The sequence below is a fragment of the Thunnus albacares genome, chromosome 18, assembly GCF_914725855.1.
Source record: "Thunnus albacares chromosome 18, fThuAlb1.1, whole genome shotgun sequence".
In the NCBI taxonomy this organism is placed as follows: domain Eukaryota; kingdom Metazoa; phylum Chordata; class Actinopteri; order Scombriformes; family Scombridae; genus Thunnus; species Thunnus albacares.
In genome coordinates this window covers 1,978,639-2,001,403 of record NC_058123.1, presented here as the reverse complement: position 1 = coordinate 2,001,403, position 22,765 = coordinate 1,978,639, and the positions used below count along the sequence as shown (strand labels likewise).

Below are 22,765 nucleotides of genomic sequence, written 5' to 3'. Positions count from 1 at the left end.
GATTGAAGTGCAAAAGAAGAAACATACAGTAGCTTACACAGCTCCACATACTGTACAATACAATTAGACCAACTTTTGTGTATTCATCAACTGTACGGCTTTGGGGAAGAAGCTCCGGTTAAGGCGTTCTGTCCTGTCTCCTTGTGATCTGTAGGGCTGTAGTCAACCAAAGAAAATCTTGGTCAACTGAAATTGTACATAATCTTCAACTAATTGATTAGTCACGGGTGGGTTGGAGGGGGGGTGATGTAATGGGACAGAGTGCACAGTGAACTCACATTTCTCCGTTTTGCCTCTTCAGGTTAGGCTAACCTATTGTTGCTAACTTTGGAGCTAACCACATTCACTTTCCAGCACTTTTCTTTATGTGTTTAGATATGTTTCCGTACTAGACAGTAATCGATAGTGACAGGATCCTCTGGATTATGGCTGTGTAAAAATTGGACCAGTAGACCTTTCCTGACCATACACACTGATTAATCAGGATTTTGACTGTATTGTAATTGACATAGCAGTTGTTTTACTACTCATAGTTGTTGTTTTTTTTTTCATTTTTACCTCAATATTCCATGAGTACAGTACAACTTTGATGCAATTTCACTGTTCATCAACTTCTTTACAAAGTTTTCAGCTGCCTTGACATCTACCTAGTATTGAGTACGATAAAATGTATGTAAAACCTGAGGCGGCAGATATAAAATGCAAATACCTCAAAAGGAAATGAAAAATAAACAGGCAAGACAAAAGAGGGTGGGGGGGGGGGGGGACCCCATGTGTTTTGAAATTTTTGAGGAAATCTGATTGAAAGAGCAATCGATACATATGCCAACCAAGGCCTGTGCAATACTTTCAGTAGTAATATTACATCTAAAAACATGTTAGAAAAAATGTAATCCTGCTTCAGATCTGTTTTTGTTTGCAGGGACAGATTTACAGAGGCACCACAGTTTGTGTGCAGCTTCAAGTGGATAGCGGAAGAAAGGGAGTTGCCTTCCATTTCATAAAACTCTTTGGCAACCCTAAATTATTGTCAGATGCTGCTCGGACTTTCTTGTGACATAATGTAATATGTAACCTACATCCAAATGTTGATTAAAATGGTCAACACAAGAGCACCAACACAGTAAAAGTGTGAGGTAATGTAGTGCTATACTGTATCTACAGCACATATACATTATGTATCTCATCTATGAATGAAGACAATGTATGGTTTTAGAAAATGTGACAAAACTTATTTTGATCACAATGCATAAACAGCCAAAGTTTATGCAAAAGGGTTTATGGGCTTCTAAATAGAGAAGTGCATGCTGCTTGTGTCCCCGCCTCGATGACAAAACACATTTGTCCTCCACACATTAAGCTATATTAACCTGTCAGGGTTTGATCAGAGTTATTTCTGCTGCAGACACATCCTCACCTGACTGGAGAGCTTTGAGAAAGGTACTGTACCTTTGTTATTCTCAGAGTTTCATATTTGTAGCATGATATGAATCCACAAGGTAGAAATAAGACGATAAAAATATCAGATTTTGGATGGATGAAGTATAAGAATGATAATGTTATTATTTATTTAAGGTGTTTTGGTAGAATAATAGAGGTATAATAACAAGGACGGACTGAGTCAATAAATGGACAGAAAACTGACAAGGTTCACATTCAGTGGAAGCAATCACCAGCAGACAGAGAACTCTTAGTAAGAATGGTCTTAAAGTTATAGAGAGGTAAAATATTTTGATTTTTAGATGGCATTGCACATTTTTCCATGAGATCACTGCTTTACTACAGTAAAGGCAGTTTTTACTAAATCAGGTCTGGTTTGGGGCTCATGGAGCATCAAATAGTCACAGGAGCTGCAGCGCCACAACAGCGGAAATGAGACATAAAATGGAGTTTTGCCTACAAGGGCTTTGTAAAAATAAGTATTAGTGGTTACTATGTCTCTATGACAGGGAAGCCCAACCAATTTTATCATATTGTATGCAGTGGTGAGTGCTGTAATTATCACTAGAGATGAACCTGAGGGCCCCAGAGGCAGCAGCATGTGGATATATGACACCCCCAAAATCCATAACTGAGAGAAAAACCTCAATCCTCTTTTACTACCCAAAGGGAAGCTGCTGTTTCTGTACAAGTCAAGTTTCAGTCACAGTTTATCAATAAGGTACATGATATTGAATTGTAACAATATTAAACCCCGAGTGGAGTATGTACTGTATATTATAGTAATTACTGTATGTCTTTGGATCTGGAGAAAAGGATTCATTTTGTTTTTTCCAGTAGTGTTTGTGGGAATGTTTTCTACATGCTTAAATTTGTTTCATTAGTCATGACTAACATGCCAAAAAGTGTTTCATAATTTCCAAAGAAATCTGATAAAGAGTAAAAAACAGGAAGCTGATAAAAAGAACATTTGCGATCATAGACCTGTGACATGCCAGTAGTACTATACTATATCTACAAACGCACTGAAAGATCTTTTGCAGCAACACCCTGTTTAGAGTTTAGTGGAATAATAAAACAAGGAAGGAGTCAATAAAATGGACAGGAAATAGAAAAGGTTCATGTTCAGAGGAAGCAATCACCAGCAGACAGAGAACTCTTAATAAGAATGGTGTTAAAGTTATAGAGAGGTAAAATATTTTGATTTTTAGATGGCATTGCACATTTTTCCACATTTTTTACTAAATCAGGTCTGGTTTGGGGCTCATGGAGCATCAGACAATCATTGGAGCTAATTAAGTATGGGCCAGAGCACTACAAATGGCAGGAATGAAAAAATGGCACTTTACCAACAAGGACAATCTCATTTACATAAATAGTGAGCAGAACAGGCCCCAAAAGTGATGCCTGCGGACACCCTTGGTAATAGTCAGGAAGTGAGATTTGGGCATTCCTGCCTTAATAAAAATATCAATGAAATTAAATAAAAATTGGTATGCTGTTTGTAGGTGGATTTTCACTGTAGACTAATGATTATGTTGAACTAAGTTGAGACTTGCACAGAAAGTTGAGAATCATTCTTCACCTTTTCTTCAAACACTTTGTTGGTTAACAAGAAAATAGGTTTAATGAAATAATAATAATAAATAATGAAGTAACCATTTGGACTGTCAACAGAGGAATTTCCTACAACTTTGCATAGTTGAAGTCAAATCTTTGTGAAAAGCAGATTCATAGGTTATTTTTAAGAGCTAAATTCATTTTGAAGTGTGGGTTGAGATAGATAGATAAATAACTAGTTACATAGATATAGATGAGGGGGAAATTACATTTATACTTCCTTTTACTTAAAAAACTCTTTGGCAACCCTAAATTATTGTCAGATGCTGCTCGGACTTTCTTGCGACATAATGTATTATGTAACCTACATCCAAATGTTGATTAAAATGGTCAACACAAGAGCACCAACACAGTAAAAGTGTGAGGTAATGTAGTGCTATACTGTATCTACAGCACATATACATTATGTAGCTCATCTATGAATGAAGACAATGTATGGTTTTAGAAAATGTGACAAAACTTATTTTAATCACAATGCATAAACAGCCAAAGTTTATGCAAAAGGGTTTATGGGCTTCAAAAGATAGAAGTGCATGCTGCTTGTGTCCCCGCCTCGATGACAAAACACATTTGTCCTCCACACATTAAGCTATATTAACCTGTCAGGGTTTGATCAGAGTTATTTCTGCTGCAGACACATCCTCACCTGACCGGAGAGCTTTGAGAAAGGTACTGTACCTTTGTTATTCTCAGAGTTTCATATTTGTAGCATGATATGAATCCACAAGGTAGAAATAAGATGATAAAAATATCAGATTTTGGATGGATGAAGTATAAGAATGATTATGTTATAATTTATTTAACGTGTTTTGTTCAATAAGGTTGGCTGATGCTCTTTTGCAGTAACACACTGTTAAGAGTTTGGTAGAATAATAGAGGTATAATAACAAGGACGGACTGAGTCAATAAATGGACAGAAAACTGACAAGGTTCACATTCAGTGGAAGCAATCACCAGCAGACAGAGAACTCTTAATAAGAATGGTGTTAAAGTTATAGAGAGGTAAAATATTTTGATTTTTAGATGGCATTGCACATTTTTCCATGAGATCACTGCTTAACTACAGTAAAGGCGGTTTTTACTAAATCAGGTCTGGTTTGGGGCTCATGGAGCATCAAATAGTCACAGTAACTGCAACGCCACAACAGCGGAAATGAGATATAAACTGGAGTTTTGCCTACAAGGGCTTTGTAAAAATAAGTACTAGTGGTTACTATGTCTCTATGACAGGGAAGCCCAACCAATTTTATCATATTGTATGCAGTGGTGAGTGCTGTAATTATCACTAGAGATGAACCTGAGGGCCCCAGAGGCAGCAGCATTTGGATATATGACATCCCCAAAATCCATAACTGAGAGAAAAACCTCAATCCTCTTTTACCACCCAAAGGGAAGCTGCTGTTTCTGTACAAGTCAAGCTTCAGTCACAGTTTATCAATAAGGTACATGATATTGAATTGTAACAATATTAAACCCAGAGTGGAGTATGTACTGTATATTATAGTAATTACTGTATGTCTTTGGATCTGGAGAAAAGGATTAATTTTGTTTTTGCCAGTAGTGTTTGTGGGAATGTTTTCTACATGCTTAAATTTCTTTCATTAGTCATGACTAACATGCCAAAAAGTGTTTCATAATTTCCAAAGAAATCTGATAAAGAGTAAAAAACAGGAAGCTGATAAAAAGAACATTTGCGATCATAGACCTGTGACATGCCAGTAGTACTATACTATATCTACAAACGCACTGAAAGATCTTTTGCAGCAACACCCTGTTTAGAGTTTAGTGGAATAATAAAACAAGGAAGGAGTCAATAAAATGGACAGGAAATAGAAAAGGTTCATGTTCAGAGGAAGCAATCACCAGCAGACAGAGAACTCTTAATAAGAATGGTGTTAAAGTTATAGAGAGGTAAAATATTTTGATTTTTAGATGGCATTGCACATTTTTCCACATTTTTTACTAAATCAGGTCTGGTTTGGGGCTCATGGAGTATCAAACAATCACTGGAGCTAATTAAGTATGGGCCAGAGCACTAAAAAATGGCAGGAATGAAAAAATGGCACTTTACCAACAAGGACAATCTCATTTACATAAATAATGAGCAGAACAGGCCCCAAAAGTGATGCCTGCGGACACCCTTGGTAATAGTCAGGAACTGAGATTTGGGCATTCCTGCCTTAATAAAAATATCAATGAAATTAAATAAAAATTGGTATGCTGTTTGTAGGTGGATTTTCACTGTAGACTAATGATTATGTTGAACTAAGTTGAGACTTGCACAGAAAGTTGAGAATCATTCTTCACCTTTTCTTCAAACACTTTGTTGGTTAACAAGAAAATAGGTTTAATGAAATAATAATAATAAATAATGAAGTAACCATTTGGACTGTCAACAGAGGAATTTCCTACAACTTTGCATAGTTGAAGTCAAATCTTTGTGAAAAGCAGATTCATAGGCTATTTTTAAGAGCTAAATATATTTTGAAGTGTGGGTTGAGATAGATAGATAAATAGCTAGTTACATAGATATAGATAAGGGGGAAATTACATTTATTCTTCCTTTTACTGTTGCAGGTCTCAAGACAATGATGGACATGACTGCTACACCTTCCAATGACACCAATACATCAGGTGTATGTGAAGAAAATGGCTTTTTTAATGACACCTATGATGATCTGAGAAGGTCTCTCAACATCATGTCTGTCGTTATCTACTCCCTGGCTTTCATTCTGGGAGTGCTCGGAAATGGAGTGGTTATCTGGGTGACTGGGTTCAAGATGAAGAAAACAGTGAACACAGTTTGGATCCTCAACCTTGCTGTTGCTGACTTCCTCTTCACAGCATTCCTTCCTTTTAGTGTGATATACATAGCTTTGGATTTCCACTGGCCTTTCGGCAAGTTCATGTGCAAACTGGACAACACAGTAAGGTATCTGAACATCTTTGTCAGCGTCTACTTTCTGGTAGTGATCAGTGTGGACAGATGCGTGTCTGTGGTGTGGCCTGTCTGGGCCCAGAACCACCGAAGTGTACGCAAGGCGTCCTGTGTGAGTCTGGGTGTTTGGGTACTGGGTCTGATACTCAGCCTTCCATCTTTCATCTTCAGGGACATTGGGCCATCATATGATGATAAAAATATCTTAAACTGCTACGACAACTATGCCTTTTCTGATGGTGATGATGAAACACAACCTGAGATAGAGTTAGGACTGCTTCGTTTTAAGGCCATGACCATCATCAGCTTCCCTCTGTTTTTTGCTGTCCCCTTCACTGTCATCGTCTCCTGTTATGCTGTGATAATCCATCGTCTCAGGAGGAACCGCACCAGGGCCAGCCGCTCAAATCGCCCCTTTAAGATCATCGCTGCCGTTATCACTGTTTTTTGTCTGTGCAGGGCTCCCTTTTACATCATGACTCTAATTGAGTTGTGGTATCACATTGGTAATATGTCAAGTGTATTAGAACTTGTCATCACTATCGGGGTCCCTTTAGCCACGTGCCTGGCCTACCTTAACAGTTGCCTGAATCCACTGCTGTATGTCTTCATAGTCAAAGATATCAAGGATAAAGTTTGCGAATCCATCCTGAATGTATTTGAGACTGCTTTCCGGGAGGAGGTTTCCCACTCGCACACTGACACAAAGTCAGTGGACACCAGTCAGAGACTTGACGAGTCAGTTCTTAATACTCAAGTATAAGGTTGTGACATGAATAAACAATTACTGAAACAATAATATTGACATAAGTGTAAATGTATATACAGTACTAGTCAAAAGTTTGGACATACTTCCTCATTCAACTGAATAGGAAGGTGCATCCAAACTTTTGACTGGTACTGTATCAAATTCCTTTTTTATTTCTTTTATTGTCTTTATAAAAGGACTTAGATTCCCAAATTGAAAAAATGGAACCTGTTGAAGTTTGATTAATGTCAATTTTATGATTAGCAAGCTGATTAGGTCAAGCAAAGTGTACTAGATCTTAACTCCACTTACAGTATTAACAATCTGATTGAAGGGACTGATGGTAATATTGTACAATAAGGTGGCAGCTTCATAGTTAACTTGGGTTAGGTGTCCATTATTCCTTAACCTCAAGACAATATAAAACCACAGAAAAATGGAATGGCCCATTTATTTTATGTATGGCTGTGGATATGAATATTGTGACATGTACCATGAACCATAAATGATTGTGATTGCAATACTTGCTCATCATTATTTTTACATTTTCAAAATATTATTTTTGACTTGGCTTGTGCCTGGAATCTCTTTCTCTAGTATTGTACACTGATATATATGGTGGATACAGATATTATAACCCACGCCACTCATCTGATGCAACACCTCATGACGAGGTTAAAGAGGAAATCATGGTTGTGGTTTATCTTTCACCTTTAGATCAGGGGCACTGTGCTCAAGCTTTCCTCCCTTTTTCACCTCATAATAATTTACTGTAACTACTAAGCTATTCCAGTCATCATCAGTCATTTGTGATTATGTGTAATTATGTTGAGTAGCTCTATTACTCTATTACTCTGATAAGCTCAGTTGGATAACATTTATGATGAATTTGTTCATTTTATTTATAAAATAGTTTGGACATCAAAGTAAATTTATAATAACTTGTTTAAGAATGAATTTCAATGTTTTTACACTCTTCTCATGGAGTAAAAAACAAGATCCTTTAACAATATAATTTAAATGGTTTACACAAAGTATATTTGTATCCCTCTGTAACTGCATATCAGCTTTATGTTGTGTTTGAATTAAAAAGAGAAGTCAACTAGAACTGTGACTGGATTGTGGAAACATTTTTGCCTTTACTGTATAGTGTATGTTTTAATGTATTCATGTGGTGGATTCATTCAACTAACACAACTGTTATTTCCTTGAAACAAAACACTGTTAGGTAATCTTAACATGTATATTCAATTGTGGGAGATGTCACTAGGTACTCAGGTGTCCATAGAGTCTTTAAAATGGTATTTGTGGATGCGTACTTGTCTGTAAAGGATCCAATAGCCCACCTCAGTCCACTTTGCATCACAAGTCCACTGGCCCAAAGGGCTTTGGATGCAGGTCCGGAGCCGCCGGGTGATTTCACTTTGATCTTCCACTGCTGCTTTGTGTTCTTCAGCAAATTGGATGACAGCTACTGTAGATGATAAAAAACAAAAATGTTTAACCATTACTGTCAGTGTAATAACCAAGCTATGATCAAAACACATGTTTTTAAGACTCTCAAAGTAAGCTTTTGTAGAATAGGCTACACCTAACAAGATTTTAATTACCTATTGTAACAAACATTTAAATACATCTTAACAGCAATCTTAACAATCACAGGGAAAATGCAAGTAAAATGAATCTTGTTGTGGCCATTTGTTTGCGTGCTGGACCTCAAATGAGTTTCTTGCGCTTGATTTGTCACCTGAGTCTGGACGTCAGCTTTTACTGATGTTTTAGGAATCTGATCCTGTGCCCTTTCCTTTGGACGAACAACCAGTGGTGGAGGTAAGATGTCACTTAGCTCTTTTTTAGGAAAGTAAGAGGCAGCAGAAGGATTGAGAGCACTGATGGATTGAGCATTAGCCTTTTCAAAATAAGAGTGCATTCTATCTGATACTCTAGATCCACTCCTTGATGCACCAGCTTCCAATACACTGATTTTAGCATTAGCAGCTGCCATCTCAGTTTCCAACTCCAATCTTTCCTTTTCCCTCCTCAGTTGTTCCTCTTGTTCCTCTATTATATGTTTTTTCTTTAATGCTGCAGCACGTTCTCTCAGCTTCAGCCTTGATGCGGGCAGATGATGTTGTAGAGATGCGTGATAACTGAGATGGAACTTTTACATGGCTTGATTTAGAGCATGAGATGTTAGAAATACTATCCCCAGGTCCAATTTCCTCATGATCAACATCAACTTGCTCAGAGCATCCAACATCAGGTTGTTCATATGACTGACCAGCATCAACAAGCTACTTTTTCACCTTTTCCACAAAGTCATTATAGAGTGTCATTTGTGTGTGAAACCACTTATTTTGCCTTTCCACTTCATCCTGGGGTATAGGCAAGCTTAAGAAAGACTCATGCTCCTCATTTGCTTCATCACAGCACTTGATGAAACTGGACAATTCATTTTGCACATCAGTGACATTTTCCTTTGATTCCATAAGCATCCGAAGACTTTTCATAAGTTTGCTTGTATGCTTGCATTTTGATTTTCTTGCTGCTTGATACCTTTCTATACAGTATGTCAGACCCTTTGCAGTGACCTTGATATCTCTTTCTTCTGCTGGCATGGACATGTTACCGTCAGGCTTTGCATTAGTAACGTCAGACATTGTGTGCGCCTCCACTTTAACGCACGCGTCAAACTTAGCAGCATAACCATAAACAATTCATGGTGGCAACATCAACCTCAGTGCACACCTCTTCCACTGTAGGCTATGCAATACCACATCCACAAACTGTAGAGAAACTTAATTGAAGCAATATATCACACCACAACCGGAACCAGACCAAACAGAAACGATGTGTCGCTCAGTCAACAATCATTTGCGCAGCGCCATCAACAACCACACTGACACATATTACGTCACATTTCACGATAATAAGACCCACAAATAAGCACAGCAGCGACAATTCAAATAATCAGCACCAGTCTCATTCATGTCCAACACAACTGACAACGCCAAAGACAATATTGCGCAATGGGAACATGACAGTCAACTCCAGTCGTTGCGCTGCTTTCCAATACAGCTTTACAGTCAATATTTGTCTCATGCACATACCATCTCTGTGCGATGTTTATTAATTGTGAACTCCCTCTGGTTTTGATGTGCCTTGATATTGTGTGGCTGCCAATCCTTTGTCTGGTTTATCGGTGAAAGCTTTCCTTTTCGCGCGCCTCCAATGCGCATTCATTCACGAAATCCAAAGAACCAGTTTTTCCCAGAAATGATCCTCATATCCTGTTTTCTTGTTCCGAGGTCGGGTTTGATGTCGGTTACTCCAAAGGTGTTTTTTTTTTTTACTTTATGTTGTGGACGTTTGTTCAAAAGGCAAAAAAGGAGAAATCAAGAGCTCCTTCAAAAATATCAAAATTCAAGAAAAATCAAAAAAGGGCCACAAATGCACCAGGTTAGTTAGGCTTACTCAGACAGTCAAAGAATTCATTTTCCAGGCCAAAAGTTCCGTTCAGAGGGTTTAATTTCAGCTTTCAACAGCAAACAAACATGTTAAAAAATCATGCTGCCTCTCTGCTTTGTCCTGCTGGTAAAAAAAAACCCAAAACATTTCCCCTTCCCGGTGCATTTCCTGCCTCTAACACCTGGCTACTTATATCACCTGCTGTCTGATGCCCCCACTGTTTACCCACAAAACAAAATAAATACAAATAAACAACATAAACAAAAATAATAATAATCTAATCAACTAATGAAATAGCTTCCTCAATCTAAAAGAAATAGGATGTAAAAATGTTGATGAGCAATACATTTTGAACAGACTCCAGCGATGTCATTGTTTCCTCTTGATATTCAACTGTGAACCTTTAGCAAGATGTGAAGAGAACAGCCAGGGTGGTGGTGAAGTCAGGTCTCCATCAGCTGCATCCATTTGGTCGCACACAGGATCTCAGGTTCAGGTTCTCAATGAGTAATAATCAAACACTGAATTAACAACAATTCTATAACCTTAAAGTACTGTTTTCTCTGTGAAAACTAAGAAACTTACACAACGAGACAATATCGTTCTTGACTTAGCACATGAGAACAGATCTAAGCAGATGACTGCTGAGATGCTTGTGGTTAAGCCAAAATAAATATAAAATATAAATATAAATTAAAGCTGCAAGCAGCGTTGAACAGGCCCTCACGCCACCGCGCACGTCAGGCCGCGGTGCAGTCGAAGGGATTCTGTGACGGGCATGTAGATGTCTTCAGACCCGGCTGTTTTCAGACGGTGCAAGAAGGAGACAAACATCACTTCCTTTGTTCACTATTTTACCTGCTGCTGGGGCTGCTTTGCTGAAATGTCGTAGGGGGCGCTATTCAGCCAGTTTGCATCACTGATGAATATTGTCATGTAGACGTGTTCAGGCCGGGACTCTTATCAAACATGTAAAGTTTGGTGCAGACTGGAGCATTTACAATAAAGTTATAGCAACTTCCTCTGTCATGGTGAAACATCAAATCTCAACAGTGTGAGGATGAGAATTTTCTGCAGGGTGAGACATGTCTGTCTTGCTCACACCTGTGGCATCAAAATTATGCAAGTTTTGGGCTCATTCACTTGAATTTCAATTAGTATATTGAAAACTCTTGATGAGTTTGTGTGTAAAACAAATTAATTTCTTAATTTTCATCAAGTCTATTTTTAGAAAAGTAAAGACTTTTAACCCACATGACCTGGTCAAAGTTTGATTGACATGTGTACTGTCAGGTGTGTAGAGACAATAAGTAACTGCAGGTGTATATATATATATATATATATATATATATATATATATATATATACATACATACACCAGATTTAAAGGATCAGGTCACCAAAATTACACACAAAAACGTATTTTTTCACATTTGTTTTTCTGATTTTAAAGCAGCAGTTCAGTTTATTAACCAGCAAGTTAAACAGTTGATTTTATAGCTGCTAATCAGAAATGTGTCCCGTCAGTATCAGACACTGTTTGTCCACTTTACTGTCAGAGGAAGCAAAGCGTCTGTGTTGGATCAAATGAATCCTTGTTTTCCTCTCGTCCTTATAATCATCACTTACTTGCCTTTTCTTTCTCTCTCCATCAAACTATGTTAATAAAAAATATTATAAAAGAAATATGAAAACGTCTTAATACGACTCTTTTAAGTAGAAGGTACTTAAAGCTTGACTACAGCAGTGCTGTGAGATCAGCTGTACTGACATTTAAAATGAGTGATCAGTCAGTATTGATAAGGATTGATGAGGGAAACTTCCTACAGGTAAATATGTATCTGTGCAGCCAGCAGAGAGAAAACACCAGTCTCCTTTTGTATTGTATTTGTGTCCTGATGGGTTTTCCTGTTTAAAGTCTGTTTCTTATCTTGTGAGGATTTATTTTGTTTTTATGTGTAAAATATAATTACGTGATTTAGGTTTGGTGATAATATGCACGCCAATAAATCTTATTTGAACATGAGACAGAGTGTAACAGTCAGTCCTCTGCTGGTGAAGCAAAGAGAAAACATCCTCTATCACAGAATTATCTCAACAACATCTGACTATACCGACTGAAGCTTTTTCATTATCCATTAATCTGACAATTATTTTCTCAGTTATTTAATTCATTGTTTCTTCTATGAAATGTTTAAATAAATAGTGAGCTCACAGTGATGTCTTCAATTTGTTTGCAGTCTAAAAAATCAATTTACTGGAAGCTGAAACCATCAAACGACTCAAACAACTATTCAAAAATAGTTTCCCATTAATTTTCTGACAACAAATGGAGCAGAAAGACTCAATATAAACTGAGGACATGATGCATTTATGGAAACACTGGCGGTGGCGTCAGAGAGGAGGATGATGTCATCGTAGACAATGTCTCCCATCCACTCAAATTCTAATTCAAATAAGCTTTATTGACAGATCAGAAATCTATATTTCCAAAGCAATACAGAAAATTATACACATTGACAGATGATTAATAATTATGCAATAATATGCAAATATCAACAATAATACAATTTACAAATGTAATCACACAGAAACATGTACTATAGAGCTTGTTACTCTCAGATTATGACAAGATTTAACATATTTTGCAGCTGTTACTGCCCACATAGATAGGACAGCTTCTGAAGATCAGGGAGGCAGATAAACTCAGGATATATATCTATACTCTGCGTGACGTGGAGAGCATTCAGTTCCACCGAGACGCAGCACAGAGCGCCACAGGAAGTCCTTCAGACGCTCTGAGTCACTTTTGGACTTATGTCACCTGTCAGCAGCTCATAACCCCATCATTTATTTATCATTTATATATTCGACTGTGTAGCACTCTGCTGTATATTTATACTGCATTAATACTGCATTTATATTGCATCTGATATTACTTATTTATACTCTTCCTGCATTTAACACATAGATTTTTACATACTTCTTATTTTTCTTATTTTCTATCTTTCATATAATTTCTCTATGATTATACATATATTTATATTCTACAATGTGATCAACTGTAATATGACCCAACTTCCCCCTCAGGGATCAATAAAGTATTTCTGATGCTTTATCAACTTCTGTAATAAAACTGAAAAAAGTAAATGTCATCAAGAGTAAATATGGTAGTTTTTATTATTATCGGCCTGTTATATTAAAGGTGCACAGTGCAGACTGGATGAACTGTGGTTAAAGCTCCTGAAAGCCAAACAGAGAGAGAAACGTTCCAGCGTTCTCAGAGCTGACAGACTGTAAACTGAACAAACAGCTGTGGAGCTCCACCTGCTGGACGGAGGGAGTCCTCCTCTTCCTCCTTTCTATCTGTCCTTCCATCCTTCCCTCCTCCTCTTCCTCCTTTCTATCTCTCCCTCCATCCTTCCCTCCTTCTCTTCCTCCTTCTTAAACGAAGGCAGATAGGAAGTAAAATCACTTTGTACTGAAGCAAAGAGGACATGAAGAAGCAACTTCAATGTTCCACATAGAAACATATCAATAAAATAATAAATGATGATCAAACAATCTTAGAAAATAATCCAAAATCATATTGTGCAATTATTCATACAGAAAATCTATAATTTACTCAAAACTGTAAAGTTTAACAGCAGCATCAGTTAGTTTGATCAACTTTGAACTGAAATAACAATAAATGTGACGTGTGCAGTAATTAAGGTTACAGCTGTTTTATACACTGTTGGATCAGATTCATCTGTAACAATAATCATGTTTTTATTTATTATTTTTTAATAAAATCATGTTTAATATGTAACATTTCAGTCTTCTGCTGGGGCTGCTTTACTGCAATTTGGTAGGGGGCGCTATTCAGCCAGTTTGTATCACTGATGGAATATTGTCATGTAGATGTTCAGACCGGGACTCTTATCAAACATGTAAAGTTTGGTGCAGACTGGAGCATTTATAATAAAGTTATAGCAACTTCCTCTGTCATGATGAAACATCAAATCTCAACGGTGTTCTGACGGGTGAGACAAGTTGACAGTTGCAGGTAGAATGATTGACAGCTGTAGGTAGAATGATTGACAGCTGCAGGTAGAATGATTGACAGCTGTAGGTAGAATGATTGACAGCTGCAGGTAGAATGATTGACAGCTGCAGGTAGAATGATTGACAGTTGCAGGTAGAATGATTGACAGCTGCAGGTAGAATGATTGACAGCTGCAAGTAGAATGATTGACAGTTGCAGGTAGAATGATTGACAGACAGATGCAGGTAGAATGATTGACAGCTACAGGTAGAATGATTGACAGCTACAGGTAGAATGATTGACAGCTACAGGTAGAATGATTGACAGTTGCAGGTAGAATGATTGACAGCTGCAGGTAGAATGATTGACAGCTACAGGTAGAATGATTGACAGCTGCAGGTAGAATGATTGACAGCTGCAGGTAGAATGATTGACAGCTGCAGGTAGAATGATTGACAGACAGTTGCAGGTAGAATGATTGACAGCTGCAGGTAGAATGATTGACAGTTGCAGGTAGAATGATTGACAGCTGCAGGTAGAATGATTGACAGCTGCAGGTAGAATGATTGACAGCTGCAGGTAGAATGATTGACAGCTGCAGGTAGAGGTGTAACTGTCACAGTCAGTCATGTTGTAGCTCCGTCAGGCAGAAGCGCAGCAGCAGCACAGTTATCTTCTGTACTGAGGCTGAGATGGAGACGCCGGGAATGTTAACTGTTCTTTACATTCTGCTGAATCTGCACCATTAAAAGTCACACTGTTTGCACTGTAACCATGGTAACCGACTACAATTACTGGAATACTTTGATAGTGAAGTTTATAACCACAGACACATCAGACTCGTGTTCCCTGGACCTGGATGAAACTTATCTGAAGTGATTTGAATGGAGAGCAGCTGGAGTACTCGCAGGTCTCTAAATGTATGAAGTGACATTTGTCACAGAAAGCTCTGAATGCAAAACACAGAATAAAACATGGAAAGAAGTTCAGATAATCAGGTTAAACTAAAGGAGACATTGTCTCATTAAATGATGAAGACTCTGCTGTTTAAGAGTCGGGCAGAGACCGATATAAAATATAAAATACTCTACACATCCATTTTCATCACTCTCACAGCAACATACAGTATATAAATATACACAGACAGTATATAGATACTATATATATATATATATATATATATATATATATATATATATATATATGCATCATTTTCATACTCATAAAACCATCCAGTGACCCCTTGTGACCTGTGAATTGGGGCATCATCATCCTGGAAGAGACCACTCATCATCATCACAGGATAAAGGTGATCACTCACAACTACTTTGTATTGATTAACAGTGACTCTTCCCTCTAAGGTGACAAGTGGACCCAAACCATGCCAGCAAAATGCCCCCCACAGCATAACAGAATCCACAGACCCCCTCACTGTAGGGGTCCAGCATTCAGACCTGGACCAGTTTTTCCTTTCATGTGTCACCCATCTGTCATATATATATATGTCCGTCAGTTAATAAGTCCCTCTGGAAACAACCTGAGAGCAGCTTCAAACAGCCCATAAACAAATGATGTCCAACAGTAATTAAAGAGGCCATGTGCAGGTTTCTAATAAAAACATAAAACTCATGTTAAGAGATTTAGTTACTCACTAAATCACACTGAATGTTTCCTTTAGCTCCAACAAACGTGTTTCATGCATTTTCTCTCATAAAACATTTGTAAAACCAGCTATTGAAGTGTTTTGAATCCTGCTTTGTTTACATTCATGTTTTCTAGCTCGCAGTTTTCTTCTTCTATGGTGCTTTCTTCACAGTTATCAATACTAGAGGTCAGAAACCTTTAATGAGTCTAACAGTCAGATTTGAGGAGAAACAACAGACAGTTTTTTGCACCTCGACCCTCACAGGAACATGAATATCTCGTCTGTCTGTTACACTTTACTTCAGTGTCTTTCATGCAGAGCTGTGTGTGTCATACTGTCAGTTCTCACCTGGCTCTTATCTGAATCTCATTCAAATGTGCCTGCTGAAAACTGAAATGACTTTACGATGTTAGATAACATTCAGCTGCATGGATGTCTGTTAGTGATATGCAGGAGGTGGAGAGGGATGCAGGTATATAGCAGGTGGGCTCAGGTGCAGCAGTGAGCGACACTCTGGAGCAACAGAGAAGAGGACGAAGCATCACTGCTGACTGAAACTGAGGCTGCAAACAGGTGATATGTTTTTACTTTTTCGCTCCAGTTGGTTTAGTGTGTTTAACCTTCTTCATCTTCTTCCAGACAGAAGGTTGATATCTGTATTAAAACTACTTTTATTACTAGTGGACAGAAAAGAGCATCTCAGAAATACATCATGTATGAGCTATAAAACACTTTAAACTGCAATGAGGAAAACTATACTGATAAAATACATGTTTTGTCATATTAAATTAAAAAAATATATCACATTCCTGGTAAAAAAAAAAGTTTGATCAAAACTTAATAAGAAAACAGACAAGGACTTTAAAGGATAAGTTCAAACTTTTTCAAGTTTCATCAGTCAGGAGCTCAAATGAACAGACTACATGTTTACAACATGTTTGTCTTGCTGTCATCAGTCAATTAAAGTTTAACTTGTGTTGGCTTTGAGTCGTAGAAAGTAACTACATACTTTTATTCAAGTACTGACTTACTTGTACTTTACTTGAGTATTTCCATGTGATGCTACTTTCTACATTTCAGAGGGAAATATTGTACTTTCTACTCCACTACATTTATTTGACAGCTTTAGTTACTTTTCAGATGAAGATTTGACACAATGGATAATATAACAAGCTTTTAAAATACAACACATTGTTAAAGATGAAACCAGTGGTTTCCAACCTTTTTGTCTTTTGACGTCTTACAAAAAGCAGTGTGTAGTCGGGGTCACATTTCACATGTCTATGAGTTGTTAACAGCTCCACCAAATAGTGATTTTTCCCTCTAAACTTCTCACATGCTTTCATTTCAATAAATGTTCAAATGATCCAATATTTCAGCAAAAATCAAAGATTAGAGAAAAAGTCCAAAAACTGAAAACAGATTTGTGTATCAGAACTTTGTTTTTTCTTCTTTCCTCTCCCATTAATCATCTCACCACCCCTCAGATTTATCTGCTGACCCTTTGGAGGGGCCCGACCCCTAGGTTGGGAACCACTGGACTAAACTAGCTAACTGTATATAAAGTAGTGTAAACTAGCTCCACCTCCAGCAGCTACAACAGTAACATGCTGCTCTAACACTGATGCTTCACTATTAATAATCTAATGATGTCATATATAATAATATATCAGTCAGAGGGACCAAACCACTACTTTTACTGCAATACTTTAACTACATCAAGCTCATAATACTTATGTACTTTTACTGCAATACTTTAACTACATCAAGCTCATAATACTTATGTACTTTTACTGTAAGAGGATTTTTCATGCAGGACTTTTACTTGTAATGGAGTATTTGTACTTTGCTGTATTGGTACTTTAACTGCAGACAAGCATCTGAGTACTTCTTCCATCACTGTTGGTCTTTGCATTGATACATCAAGTAAAAAGTGTATTAATGAATTGTAATGCAGGTTAATGAAGAGTAATCCAGGCTCATTATAGAATAAATGAAAGTGTGTCCATAATGACATAATGTGAAGTATTTTAGACAGAGAACAAGAATAAATGTGATGACATCATTCTCATTTATATTGTTGGTTTAACGTGATGTAATATGTGATTTTGTGTTTTTAATCAATAATATTGATAAAGACTCAGTAAATATCTTGATCACTATTCTTTCATCAAATGTAAGAATTCTTATGATGCAGTTTGTTGATGTTAAAAAGCTTCAGAGACTTTAAATGTGTTGACTGAATGAAAGGAGGCAGAGCTGATGTGCTGCTGTGTGTTTCAGGGAGTCATGTGGAGGTTGGTGCTGACGGTCAGTCTGCTGTGCTGCAGCTCTGAGGGCTCAGTGACCTGCAAAGATAAGGACGGAAAGGACGTGGACTGGTGAGACAACACTTGCACGTCTACCAGGCAGCCATGTTGGTTTGTCCTCTAAGAAAACAATAAAACACAGATTAGTTGGTCCAGCAGCAGCAGATGTTTGCTGTCTGTCCTTCAGCATGAAACCACACAAGTTAAAGTAGCACAAACAGTCACAATCAGCCAATCAGAGCAAACTTAGACACAGTTCATTCAGTTCTTAGCCTCGCTAGCAGCGTCTCTATAGATGTCTGTCGCTCCGTCACTTCTCAACAACTATTGGATGGATGATCAGTGATCCTCTGACTGTTCCTCTACTGCCACCATGAGGTTGACATGTTCACAATCACAATCAGCTTTGAAAGGATGTTTAAAGCATCATTAACTGAACTGTCAACAACATTTCACATCAGTCCATCCAACAGTCGTTGAGATATTTGAGTCTAAAGCAAAGTTATGAACCGACAGACTGACCTCACAATGTGGATGAAACTAGAAGAAACATATCAGTAAAAACACTTAAAACAAGGAGTCCTGGTTCATAAATAAGCTCTGATTAATGACCGGCTGCTGCATATGTGGGTTTACAGTAAGCAGGTTACTATAGTGCATGTATTTCTCATCTGCATGTAAATATACTGATAAACAAACAGTTGAATGTTTTTTAGGTCAGTTAAAGTTATTAATGTCTGTTTGATCCTGTAACTGCCACAGTTTACTCTTCAGAGTCTCTGTTATGTTCTGATTTCTGTCTTCTCTGACTGTTTCCTCAGGTACATCTTATACAAGACACCCAGAATTAATAGTAAAGGGCTGGATGGTTTGGATTATATTTACATTTATCCAGGTGCAAATGATGAGGCAAAGTCTCTGCGTAACAATAAAAAGATCAACGATCCTGAAGGCATCCTGGCAAACACCCTGCAGCCGCTCTTTGAATTCGACAAAAATAATCCAGTGAGTATTATTTTAGAGACTCAGCCACCTGTTACTATTTTCCCTTCTTTACAGTAATTGATTGTGCTCTCTGTACACCGTCAGTCAATAACACCTTAATATGCTCCATTCAAACACAGCAAGTGAGTAAAACCACAGAGTAACACAGACAAATAAACAGCAGCCACAAGTTTTAATTTTCACAATGACAGAAATATTATTAAGTCCAGCACTGACAATAAAGCATTTAAATAACTGAAACATATTTCAATTCCATTTGTCATAACTGTGCAAATATATAACAACATTTTAATTAAAATTAGCTCACATCATTATTGTCAGAATGTAAACTAAAACTCCAGCCAAATCAGAGTTACCATGATGATCCACCCTGGTTACCATGGTGATCTACCCCAGTAACCAAATAGTAAATGTGAGCCAGCTTCATGATAGCAGAAAGTCTGAATTGAACCCAAAGATAGCAGGTTAACCTTCATCTCTGTGTTTTCTTTAAGCAGCACATCATTGCAGACAAGTTGTGGTTGTTTCTCTGCTCAACATGTGACGATCAACAGATCCAGAAAACTTTAAAAAGTTGTTTCTTCTGTTTTCACTCACAGCCAAAAAACTTTGGATTCATCAGCTACAATGATGGGGTTCCAGAGGGTTATTCTGCTTCTGCTTCTGCTTCTGCAGACACATCTGGAGGTTCTGCTCCTTCTTCATTCGGTCACAGTAAAGGTAAACAGAGAAAGCTTCTCTCTCACAGGGAACATGTCTTTCTGTTCTCTGCTGATTTACTTTCAATAATCAGACTTCAGATTTGTCCAGCTGGTCCATTACCTTGTGTTTGGATCAGTTGGGGTTCAGCTCTGTCAGTCTGGTGTAGCTGCTTCAGATGAGCTGCTGTCTGACTGTTCATGTTCACAGGGGTTGTGATGGTGCAGAAGGACGACACTACAGGCACTACAGGCACTGGAGTCTGGCTGTTACACAGCACACCAAAGTTCCCTTACAAGAGAGATAAAGATCATTTCTGGCCTGAAAGTGGAGCAAGAAACGCTCAGACATTCATCTGTGTAACGTTTCCCTACAAAACATTTAAAGATATAGGTAATCCATCTTCATATTTACTGTGTATTAGTTTTAGTGTTTGGATTGAATGTTACTATAAATGTGTTGTCTTAATGTTTTCAGGTGAACACCTGCAGCGCATCAGAGCTTTCCCATTCGATTCTTATATTCCACAAGGCTTTCATGAAACGCTTCAGGAAGTTAAAAACAAGGACACCAAAATCCACAGTACTCCAAAAAAACCTAAGGTTGTTCCTACGTTCCACCGGCTGATATCTAGTGGACAGAAGGATTTTTACAGCATTGCTAAACAAGTGTCGAGTAAACCAGAGGGTGAGTTTCCTTCATGTTTCTGTTTAAGCTGTTGGGATGTGTATCATCACTACTACCAATTCAATTCAGAAAACTTTATTCGTCCCTAAAGGGTCAACATGAGGCAAGAGAACACAAATACATGCAGACATTTCATTTACACACATAAAAGACCATCTGAAAATACTTCAGTCAGAGACACAAGTTGACATGAATTCAGTTTTATTAAATAATCTTTGGCATCGACCTCATCCATTAAATGGATATATAAGAATGTAGCCCTATAAATAACATCCAATAACAGAGTTTGTGGAGTTTAAACTCCAAAAATTGAAAATATGAACAACCACAGGTGGATGGAATCACATCTATAGTGAGCAGTGTGGGTGATTAGTCTCAGCTGTTAGAAGAGTATTTCTGATAGATGTTGGTTTTTTTACTGTCGTTCACTTGTTCAGTGTCGAGTGAAGAAAGTTTTCATGTAGTTCACAGTAAAAGAAAAATAGTTGATGGTAGAAAATCAACCAGCATTAGAAAATATCTGGTTTTTTAGTAAATCAAAACTACAAGACTGTTGACATAAAAACTGAAGGAGAGAAGTCAACTACAACTCCCAGGGTGCATTTCAGCAAGAAACAGCCAATCACAGAGCTTAAAATTCAGTCAGAATCAGGGTTGCTACCAAAAACAAAGTGCAAATAATGCAAACTGGTGTCAGAATATAAACCAGTAGGATCTTTACATTATCAGGAAAGTCCTGAGTTTCTGTGTTCAGTCACATCGAGATCAATTAAAGAAAAAGCTGAAATAAGAAAACAAAACGAGGAAAAACACTTCCTGACAAATTTGATCCATTCGGTCTGATAACATTTAGAAAGTCTAAAAGAGCTGCACGATTAAATCATTTTATCCCATTAAAGTTAGCGGAGGGCTAAATTGGGAGTTAGCTAGAGCTGCTCAGTTTGCATCCAGGTAATTTCTTTACATCAGAAAGTGGCTTTTTTGGCTTCATGTGAGTAACTTTCATAGGAATGAACGAGGCCTCCAACCTGCATCCAGATATTATAAAACATCCATGTGTAACTTAGCTAAGCTGGCTAGCATACATCCCTGAGCTACAGCTAAGTGGTGCCCTGCCAAAATGTTCCAGGTGGAACTCACACTCTAGAATAATTGTTCTGCATATCAAAATCAGTGGATTATTAAAGTGTTTTGACAGTAATTGTTTGTGTCGGGGAGCGTATCGAACTGAACATCCTGTACCGAACGGTTCAGTACGAACACACAAACCGTCTGTAACGTGTAACGTTTCTCCTGTTGTTGTTGTTGTTGTTCTTGCAGACGGAGATCTTTACGTCAGTATTTCAGAGGAAATTGACAGTGATGTGAATGTCCAGAGCTGGGGCTGCCAGCCAGAGCGAGATGGTTCCTTCTGCTCTCAAAAAGAAAAAGTGCAAAATATCCTCTTTGTAAACATTGGTTGGGGTAAATGGGACCCTGGCAGTGATCATTCAAAGTGGTGTGTAGCTGTGGATCAGAATAAACCCTGGACCTGTATTGCTGATGTAAACAGATCAGAGTCACAGTATAACAGGCTGGGAGGAGCGCTGTGCATTAACGATGAGAAAGTAACAAACCTTTTCAAGGGCTTTGCAAAGTATGTGGAGGAATGTTGAGATCCAGATCCAAAAAAAAAGACCATGTCCTCATAGATCACACTCAGGCTGGCACTTCAATAAAGAAATTATTAAATAGTGGAGCTCACTCTTCATCCTGTTTGGATGAATCACTTTTTAAATGTTGTTAGATTCTATCAAACATACGGTGGTAAAATGTTAGATGGTCTGATAGACTTCATTAATCAGACAGCAGGATTGGCTGATGTTGTGTTGAATGATGATCTGTAACTCTGTCTGTACTGAGTGAAGTTTCTCCATCAGAGGAACCAAAGTGTTTGTGTTGGATGAATTCAATAAAATCTGACAGAAACACCTCGTTGTCATTGTGATCGTCATGTTTGTGTTCAGTCACACAGCTACAGAGCTCTCACCACTTCACCCACTGAAAAGATGAATTCATCAAGTCCTGAGTTGAACTTATGAGCAAACAACCTTTAAATATCTGGTATTTTGGCCTTTTTTGACTTAATTTGATAAATACTGAGTTTATTTTAAACATATCTGACATTTTATTCACCAAA

At 37.7% G+C, this 22,765-nt stretch overlaps 2 protein-coding genes and 1 long non-coding RNA gene across 3 annotated transcripts; all 3 read left to right on the top strand.

The window, feature by feature from the left end:
- Positions 1-1,123: 1,123 nt before the first annotated feature.
- Positions 1,124-22,560, top strand: LOC122968172 (plancitoxin-1-like). The gene is made up of 5 exons (XM_044333179.1): positions 1,124-1,129; positions 19,876-19,920; positions 20,110-20,292; positions 20,377-20,586; positions 21,907-22,560. Exons 3-5 carry the CDS (start codon positions 20,118-20,120, stop codon positions 22,239-22,241), a joined length of 720 nt encoding a protein of 239 aa, XP_044189114.1. The 5' UTR covers positions 1,124-1,129; positions 19,876-19,920; positions 20,110-20,117; the 3' UTR covers positions 22,242-22,560.
- LOC122968161 (chemokine-like receptor 1) lies at positions 1,396-6,840 on the top strand. The gene is made up of 2 exons (XM_044333165.1): positions 1,396-1,440; positions 5,638-6,840. The coding sequence occupies exon 2, from the start codon at positions 5,649-5,651 to the stop codon at positions 6,759-6,761; it is 1,113 nt and encodes a 370-aa protein (XP_044189100.1). The 5' UTR covers positions 1,396-1,440; positions 5,638-5,648; the 3' UTR covers positions 6,762-6,840.
- On the top strand, positions 16,359-19,194 carry LOC122968192. Its single transcript, XR_006398769.1, has 3 exons — positions 16,359-16,459; positions 18,170-18,267; positions 19,017-19,194. It is a non-coding gene; the product is annotated as an uncharacterized LOC122968192 (long non-coding RNA).
- Positions 22,561-22,765: the final 205 nt, after the last annotated feature.